We start from the raw sequence: 9,068 nt of genomic DNA on the forward strand, positions 1-9,068 counted from the left end.
GGCTAAGCTATAATAATACTAGACGCACAGAATGACTTTCATGTCAACGAGTGTCACACCATAATCAGTGATCTGAGTCATCTGACTACTCAATCTAACTCTACGATTTGGTGACATATGAACACATATATGGAGTTGACATGCACACCTTTACATAGACTAACAATTTTGTTTATGTAGATATGCTAATTAGGTACAGAACACATTTACTTCGCAAATATATATAAATGGAATCAGGTCTTGCAAAGCACCAATTATGAAGTAAATGATACATACGCATCTGAAAAATAGAAAGCAGACCTGAGGTACCTTGGCATCAGTTGTCATCAAGTTGGTTAATTTCCCAGATGCAAGCTTCTTGTGAGCTTCACGAGTTAGCCAAAAAAATTTAAATGTGTTAGCACCCTTCCAAAACTAAAAAAAGATACATAAATATATTAGAACCATCAACACCTTCAGTGCTGTCAGAAACATTATAAGAAAGTGAATTAAACTTTGCTTGCACTAGTAGAACTGAGGATCACATAACTTCATGGATCAGTTAAATTGACCTCCCAACCCCATCATGAAAACAAAAATTAGCAAGACCTTCACCTACCCAATATCTCATTATTATGCGACTCAACTCCACTTTCCCACAATAAATTCACCCACATAAACATAAGAATTATGACCTAAAACAACAAAATCTATTTCAACTTCTACAAAGCCCTAAAAACAAGAACTATTCCATGTATTATTAGAATTTCAGCTCAAAGAATTGAAAAAGAATATTTGACACCAATAAGTGAAGGTTACAAGAAATGTTGAGACAAAGAATAAGCACGATGCTTGAGAGAAAGAATTGAGTACGTTTTCATGAATGGACAAAATGCAAGCTCTTATGGCTACTGATTCAATATTGAAAATTTTCATATGCCGAGAAAATTTCAATTTTAAAAATTCAAACATAATAATTTGGTTAGAAGAATGCCTTTCTTTTCTCTTTCCCATCCCATTGTACAACATGATTTTATATAAATAATAAAGTATACTATCATTTCTGGTCCAAAAAAAAATTGAATAGGAGTCAAAGTTTTGAGATAAATATTTTCTGAAATAATTGCAGATAATAAGATAAACCAAAAGATTCATGGAAAAAGAAGATATTAATCTAAAACGTAGCATTCATAAATGTTAAGATATTACTATCAATTGAAAGTATTAATTTATGAGGACAGTGCAGTATCTACCATTGTATGGTTTGGTAATCTGAAGTATGGAGTTTATGGAAGCATCTGTCAAAGCGTGAAATTTATGAATAGCCCCAAAAGGATTTGGGGAAAGTGAAGAGAGAAAGGAAGATAATTGGGGGCAATTCGGAAATGGAATACATTCCTAGCCCTGGGTTGATTTAAATAAAACAAGATTATCAGAGAAGAGAAGAGGATATAAGATATGAGTAAACTTACTAATCATCTGTAACATCTTCAGAATCCTCCCTTTAATATATTCCCCATTATTATGATATTTGGAATACGGGCAATCTTCGACCACTCTGCGCCACTGCGCTCTGCACATCTTTCCTCCAATTTGGGGCAATTAATAATCTCCAATGTTTCTAATTTAGTGAGCCGCCCCATTGCTTGCTCAGTGGGCAAATACATCAGGTTCTTGCAATCCACAAGATACAGCTTTTGAAGAGAAGAAAGGTTGCCCAACCAATCAGACAAAGCTTCCATTCCATCAAATTCATATAAATCAAGATATTTAAGTGCAGTGAAGTGTTGAATTTCATCTGGGAGATGGTTGAGTTTAGGCCACCCATACAATTCTACTTTTTCGAGGGAAATATGCGAGTATTGGATGGAAGTAGAAGCCAAACTTGGGAAAGTATTTAACTCCTCACAAAATCCACCGATCTCCAAAGACTTCAACTGGGTCAGGCAATCGAACCCGTCCAGGCAAAGCTGCACTATTCCACATCTCAAAATTTTTAATCCGGCAAGAGAATGCGATGCTCGTAGATCTACAACAAATACCCTTAGATTAGGACATTCCCAAATTTCTAATTGCCTAAGAGAAGGCAACTCCTGTAGATTTGGAATTGATATCAGATTGGGACACTTCCAAATGCTTAATTGGATAAGAGAATGCAATCGTTCTCCTAAATTTGGAATTGATCTCAAATTGAAACAATTATCAATCTCCAAATATTGAAGAGACCTACAGGATTGTAGACCAGAAGGTAGTTCTTTAATACCACACATTTTTATCTCCAAATGTTGAAGAAGTGACAGAACACCTGGCAAAGATCTCAGGTCAAGACAATTCTGTACTACCAACTCCTGAAGGGAAACACAGGTGTGTGGCAAAGAAGTCAATTTTCTACAAGAACATATAGTCAACTCCTCCAGGCAAGGAAATACCTCAACTGCGGTTGTCAACTCCTTTGCATCCTTCCACTCTTCTAGCCTATCCATCCACTCCATTTTGAGTCTTCTCAATGCCGGAAACAATGTGTTTATATGATTTCCATCACTATAAAACTCAATTCCTACACACCTTACATTATTCATTCCTTCTATTTGAAGAACCCTAAGACAGGGTAAATGCCCAAGAGTTGGAATTTCTTCACATTTATTGCACCATTTCAAACTGATCTCAATCAAATTGTTATATATCGACAAACCAACCCCAGCATCAAGACTCGTGAACATCCATGATGGGAATTTCTCTCCTTTAAAGAATTTGATTGTTAAACTTTTCAAATTTCGGTGAGGCTTGAGACCTTCCAACACCTCTTCATCATTATCATAGTCGTCCCTTGCTCTACCAAAACGAGCACCCCAATGAAATCCCAACTTGAATATTTTGGCATTTTTTGCTAAATTTGCACTTCTAGCTTCTTCCTTACCTCTCACATACTGTAAATTGTAAATATCTAATTCTCCTCTAAGATTGTTTAAGTGTCCCAATTCTTTTATCAGATGACCATCTTGATCCAAGAAAAAAAATGGCAACGTATGAAGGCAACTCAGCCGCCCCATATTTTCAGGCATTTTAATTTTGTAACCTAAACGCTTGAAATGATCAATATAAATATGTCTCAAGTTAATTAAATCGCTTAGGTCTTCAGGAAGCTTTGTAAGATTACAGCAATCTTCTATTCTTAAAGTTTGCAAATTGTAGAGCTTAGTTATGGATTTTGGTATCTCCACAATTTTAGCACGTGAGATGTGAAGAAACCTCAAATGTATTAATTGTTCAATTGAATCTGGCAACTCACTTGTACTAACATCAGATAACTTTAAAACACGTAAGCATTTAAAATTTGATAACATGTTGCCAAAGCCTACATTTTCTGAAACTAATGTACGCAATTTTGTGAATCCATCTTCAGTGAATGAAATTTCTGGTGTTGTTTGGTCATCAAATCGGACAAATAAAGGTTGTACTTTACTAATATTATCCACTGAATCTCCATCCAAAATCAAAATTTCAGATTTTGAAATTGAGATGGCAAAATCATGCACCAAATCATGCATTTTGCAACTAATAATATTACCATAGGCATCCTTTGTAGCATTTTGAAAAAAGGAAGTAGCCAACAAAATATTGAAATACGTGTTACCAATATCTTCCATCACCATATTACCTTCTTTAGATGGTTTAAGGAACCCTTCAGCCATCCAATGCTGAATTACTTCGTCCTTTTTCATGGCATAATCTTTAGGGAAAATTGCACAGTATGTGAAACATCGTTTCAAAGATGGTGTTGGAAGATGATTATAGCCTAACTTTAATGTGTGAAACACTCCATCATTATCATTGTCCAGTAAATCCAAATTTTTATTATTTTGAATAGATAACCATTCATCTTTATTATGTATAAAGTACATTATTCCCCCTAAAAATCTTGCAGCCCATGGAACCCTTTTACATTTTTTAGCAATCTCCTGTCCAATTTTCTTCAAATCTGGAGTTAGAAGTCTTTCATTTGCAAATGCTCTTTTCTTGAATATCAACCAACAATTGTATAATTTATATTGGGGAAGAGTCTTCGTGATTTCTATCACACTATCATCGAGGAAGGAGTCTATCTCCATGTTAAAGCTAATCTCAGGGATCAAATTCACAAACTCTGCTCGAAGATCACTAGGAATGTCACCTTTAAGTCTATTCAATGATTCGTTGATGATCTTAATTTTGTTTGCCATATTGATAATGTCATTAGAGGGCAAAGAGTAGTTTAGTACCTTTTGCTGAAGAATGTTATAGCCCAACTCGTCTAGCACATCATCAATGTCATATGCAACAAGTCTAAACTCTGCTAACCAACTCCTCACAAAATCATCACTTGCTTGTCTTTTCTCAGCATCATTTAACACAAGTTGAATTTGGGTTAACAAGGTAAGAAGGTCTATTAGCCCTTCCTTGAAACCCAAATTAAAACTAATATGTTGCTCTACAACAATTGATCTCAACTTCGCTAGAAGTCCCTCCACAAAAACACCAAGTAAAATTTCAGCTATGTATTCTGCCTTATTCTGCATAAGAGACAATGGTATGAAAATGTTTGTGGAGTATAGAGTACAATTCTATTAAAAATAAACAAGGTGGGTCCAGATATATTTATATATAGGAAATATAGAAACTTGTATTACGATTTTCACCTTCTTCATTTTTATACAATAATTAATACTTTTTTTTTCTTTCAAAGTTTTATAATGACTAGTCACAAACACAGGTGATACATAGAAATATATAATTATTTTTAAATGTGGTATAATATATAACTTATTATCTAAATTTTATTGTAGATAATTTTTTCTCCCTAAAAATTAAGCAAACTCCAAAAGTAATTTATATTTCTCTATTTTTACAAATATATAATTTTATAATTTATGATGTTTTTGATTGATATTATTTTTTTAAGTTGTCCATATTTTTCTAACTATTGTTATTATGCATTATATTTTCCTAATTTCTTTTTGTATAACTAAAATTTTTAAGTTTCAAATATATTATTCAAATTTTTTATTCTCTTAAGAAGATTGTCATGATAATCAAAACTGATCATATAGTTACAATGAATATTACTCAAATAATTGATAGCAATATAGTAGTCCCAACCCAAACCTTTTTTCTTTTTCTTTTTTCCTATTTTTAGGTAAGTACACCAAAATGGATTGAAGTGGACCATTATGGACTGAACTGGAATGAATTGGAAAACTGTAATACCTCAAATTGGATTGCAATGGACCGAATGCCAAATCGTAATTAGTAAACATAACTCAAAAAATTAATAATAATTATAACAATAAAGTGATGTAAAACCATTATCTGTGATAAGTAATTTATTCCAATGTGATGAAAGTGGTTTGTTTTAAAAGTAATATCAATTAGATTTGTTATCGCATTAATATTTTTAACTGAATTATTATGCATGCAATTGTGATTCTATGTGTCTGTTGAAAGTTTTATTCAAATTAAATTCGGTACCATGTACACCATGAAAAAAAAAAAAAAAAAACCACTTACATGTAATATTTTATACAAAAAGAAAAAGAAAGGGGGGGGGGGGAGGGGAGAGACTTTGCTAAGAGCTTTATTATATCTATCTTTTGATGTTGATGAAAATGACATATGGTTCTCTAAGTAGGAGCGGAATTGGACCCTTCAACTTAGCCTTGAATACTACATTAGCATATGGATATGTATATAGTGGTGGAATGATTTTTTTTTTTTTTTTCAGGTGATTTTAAACTAACAATAAATAAATGGTCTCTCCATCCAAGATGTTTGTATTACATGTATTTTCTATTATAAGTTACATTTAGGTTCAAGAATGTGTAGAGTGATGGTCATATCATGATTAATAAGTTATTATAATTAGTTTTGAGATTGAGTAAAGGTATAATGTATTATTGCATACATTAATATTTATATGCATATTTTTTGAAGAAATGATGGAAAGAAAATGAAGACTTGGCCGTCGACGTGATTCAACAAAAATGCAACAATAATAAATGCTACACTTCAACTTTTAGATATTGTATAGATTAGTATTGAATACAAATCTTTTGTTCCATTTTTTGTGTTCCACATTATTCTCCACCATCTCCCCCCCCCCCCCTTCCCCCCTTAAATTTCATAAACAAACATGCTTATCCCCTCTTCCCTATGTTATAACTATCAAATTATATAAATAAATAAAATAATAACAATGCTAAGAATTTTGTAGTTTACTGACATTACACTTCACCAATGGAAGAGAACATGAGTTCAAACTCCCCTTCCCCACTTGTTGCAAGGAAAAAAATTCACTTAATAATATAGAAATTTATTATAATGTTTTACTTGATTCAAACAATTAAAATCAATAACTGAAATGTTATCACAAGTTCACTGCTAAGATTATGATGAAATATGAACTAAATGTAAAATATTTATATCTTTACTCACCTTTTCAAACACTCCCCTTATCATGTCATCATTTGATATTGAAGCGGAGCTGATTTCCCTCTCCTTATCCTTGTTTGAAGTTGATGCACCCTTAAGTTTTTTGTTAGGTTCACCAATTGTTAGAGAAGCTTCCTCTTGGACCTCTTTAGGCACTTTTGTACAAATATTAATATCGTGACATTTTGCTCCAGCCAAGTGATATTTAATCCTTGTAGCACCCCCAGCAAAAATGCTTTCACAATACTTACATTTGAAACGACCATTATTTTGTTTTTCAACATGCTCCCAAAATCGATCTTTTTTTCGAACCATATTTCTTTTCCCTTACAACAGATATATAAAGAGTTTAATATTAGAATATAGAAAAAAATTGATAGTAAAAATGGATCTTTAGAGTAATAAAATTATTTAAATAATATAGATATATAGAATAATAAAAATAATATTGTTATATTTTTAAAAAAATATTATATAATTATCTTATGTCTATCAAAATTACCTTCAAAGTAGTTTTTGGCTCGGTCCTCTAATGGCTAGATAAGCTTAGAATTCGTGTATTTTTAGGAACCTTTCTACAAATAGCAATATCACGATCAATAAATCTAATCCTTGAAACACTTCCATCAAACTTTTCATCTTATTTTATTTACTGTGTTAATAAACTATATATAATATTTAACCAAGAAAATATAAAATCCATACCATGAAAGACATGTCAGAGTGAACTCACTCTAAAGTCTGAGAACAATAGAATGAAGAAACAAAAGTAATCGTATAGCAATTTATTATAACGTGTTTTATATCACTCGTCGAAAGGCTCAGATGATTACTTCCAAAACATATATACAGATGTTTACTTCTATGGGTCAAAACACTGGAAGCATTAATCACAGGCCCTTTTTATATACAGCTTTGTTTCAAAAAGCCTCATGAGATTCTCTTCTCCATTTTTTTTATTTTTAATTTTATTAAAGGAATGAGATTCTTGGTTTTTCCCCCAACCAACTCATCAATCATCACCCGGAATGAATTTATATTACTTTACCCATCTTGCAGTTTTTTTTATTATTTATTATTATTAGTTTTCCTTCATTTTTTATGGAATATTTATGCAATTCTTTTTTATTTATATCATAATTAATAGATTACTATTTCTTTAAATGTCAAATTTCATTTGAAAAAGAATGAGAATTCTTTTTTATTTTATCAAAGATTGTTAATGGTTTAAACCAAGCCCAAAATAAAAAAGTTGAAAAAAAGAACTAAAAGTTATAATATTTTTTTAAAAAAAAAGAAAGAGAAAAAGAACATTATTATTAACTTTTGAGAGCGATAACTTTAAAAAAAAAAATTAACAATTTAAAATAATAATAAAATTGAATAGCATGAAAGACATGTGAGCGTGCACTTACTGTAGTAGCTTGCAAATAGGTAGGTGCAGTCACCGGACGTGAGAAAGAGTGAGAGAAAGAGAGAAGGAGCTTGTCAAAAAGAGAGAGAAGGAAATAGAAATAGTCTGAGAAGAATAAAGAAAAAGTGAGGAAAAATATGTGTAAATAAAAATGTATGGAATATTATTTAAAATATGAAAACGTGAGTCTGCGTTCGGAGAGCAAAGAAGTCCGTAATGGTCTAGCGTGTATAAATATAAAACGCGTTTTTCAAACCTTTGCTATCAATTATTAGAACAAGTAGGCCCACCAATTTACCATTGTGCAGATAAAAAATGGATTCGATGTGTCGGCAAATGGAATTCCTGTGCAAATATAATCGTCTCATCTACCAGCCAACAGGGAATCTCTTATGCAAACATCACAGTTGTTAATGTAAAAATTATAATTTAAAAAGTATGGTAGATATACATATTTAAATATTCATAATATAAATAATGGGTTAAAAACACTTTATTTAACATTTTTTTTAACAATAATTTTCAGTTTGAACATTGAAAATTGTTGTTAAAAATCTTGTACGAAACAGCTTCTATTGTTTTACTTTTACCCCCAACTAACTGATCACTCATCGACCAGACGCAATGCATTTACATAATCACAAATTTCAGGACACATTTATAAATTAATTCAAAGGTTAATTTAGTTCTTATCTTGGAAATTTTAGAAGAGTTCCAACTAATCACCATGGCCTTCTTTGTTTTAAAAAGCCTCATGAGATTATTTGGTTTTTGGGTTTTTCCCAACCAACTCACCCAGAAAGAGTTTATATTATCACAAATGTAAAGTTTATAATAAATTTGTCCACCACACCACCCCACTTTACCCATCTTATAATGTTTTATTTTTTATTCTTTTTAAGTTTTCCTTCATTTTTAGGGATTATTAATGCAATCACTATCTTTCCTTCAGAAGGACAACAAATGTTGAAAAAAAGAACTAACAGTTTATGGCTCGTTGTATACATAAACTTAAACGTATGTTTTTAATTTTTAAATAATATCACATATTTTATTATACATTTTTTCACCAACACATATTTTCAAAAAAGCTAAAAACTTTTAAACACACATATCAAAGAGCCATTAATTTTTCTAATTCAAATCCACTGCTTAAATTATTTTTTTCCATTCATAAGGATCAATAATAACTCACAGTAAATAGCGCCTA

At 31.3% G+C, this 9,068-nt stretch overlaps 1 protein-coding gene across 2 annotated transcripts; it reads right to left on the reverse strand.

Annotated features, from left to right (window-relative positions):
* Positions 1–274: 274 nt before the first annotated feature.
* LOC142631162 (putative disease resistance protein RGA3) lies at positions 275–8,011 on the reverse strand. 2 transcript variants are annotated; one of them, XM_075805259.1, is made up of 5 exons: positions 7,860–8,011; positions 6,448–6,770; positions 2,160–4,529; positions 1,452–1,838; positions 275–365 (listed from the first exon to the last, which is right to left on the reverse strand). In XM_075805259.1, exons 2-4 carry the CDS (start codon positions 6,757–6,759, stop codon positions 1,470–1,472), a joined length of 3,051 nt encoding a protein of 1,016 aa, XP_075661374.1. In that variant the 5' UTR covers positions 6,760–6,770; positions 7,860–8,011; the 3' UTR covers positions 275–365; positions 1,452–1,469. The 2 variants fall into 2 exon arrangements, with proteins under 2 accessions (XP_075661374.1, XP_075661373.1); XM_075805258.1 differs by having other exon boundaries at positions 1,452–4,529.
* Positions 8,012–9,068: the final 1,057 nt, after the last annotated feature.

Source organism: Castanea sativa, chromosome 4 (genome assembly GCF_040712315.1).
Source record: "Castanea sativa cultivar Marrone di Chiusa Pesio chromosome 4, ASM4071231v1".
In the NCBI taxonomy this organism is placed as follows: domain Eukaryota; kingdom Viridiplantae; phylum Streptophyta; class Magnoliopsida; order Fagales; family Fagaceae; genus Castanea; species Castanea sativa.

What these genes read in the sequence shown, in the direction of transcription:
- LOC142631162 (XM_075805258.1), bottom strand. Translation starts at nt 6,759, where the DNA reads ATGGTTCGAAAAAAAGATCGATTTTGGGAGCATGTTGAAAAACAAAAT. An exon ending in TAAGGGGAGTGTTTGAAAAG is followed by an intron (nt 4,530 to 6,447) that starts GTGAGTAAAGAT and finishes TCTCTTATGCAG; the next exon opens with AATAAGGCAGAATACATAGC.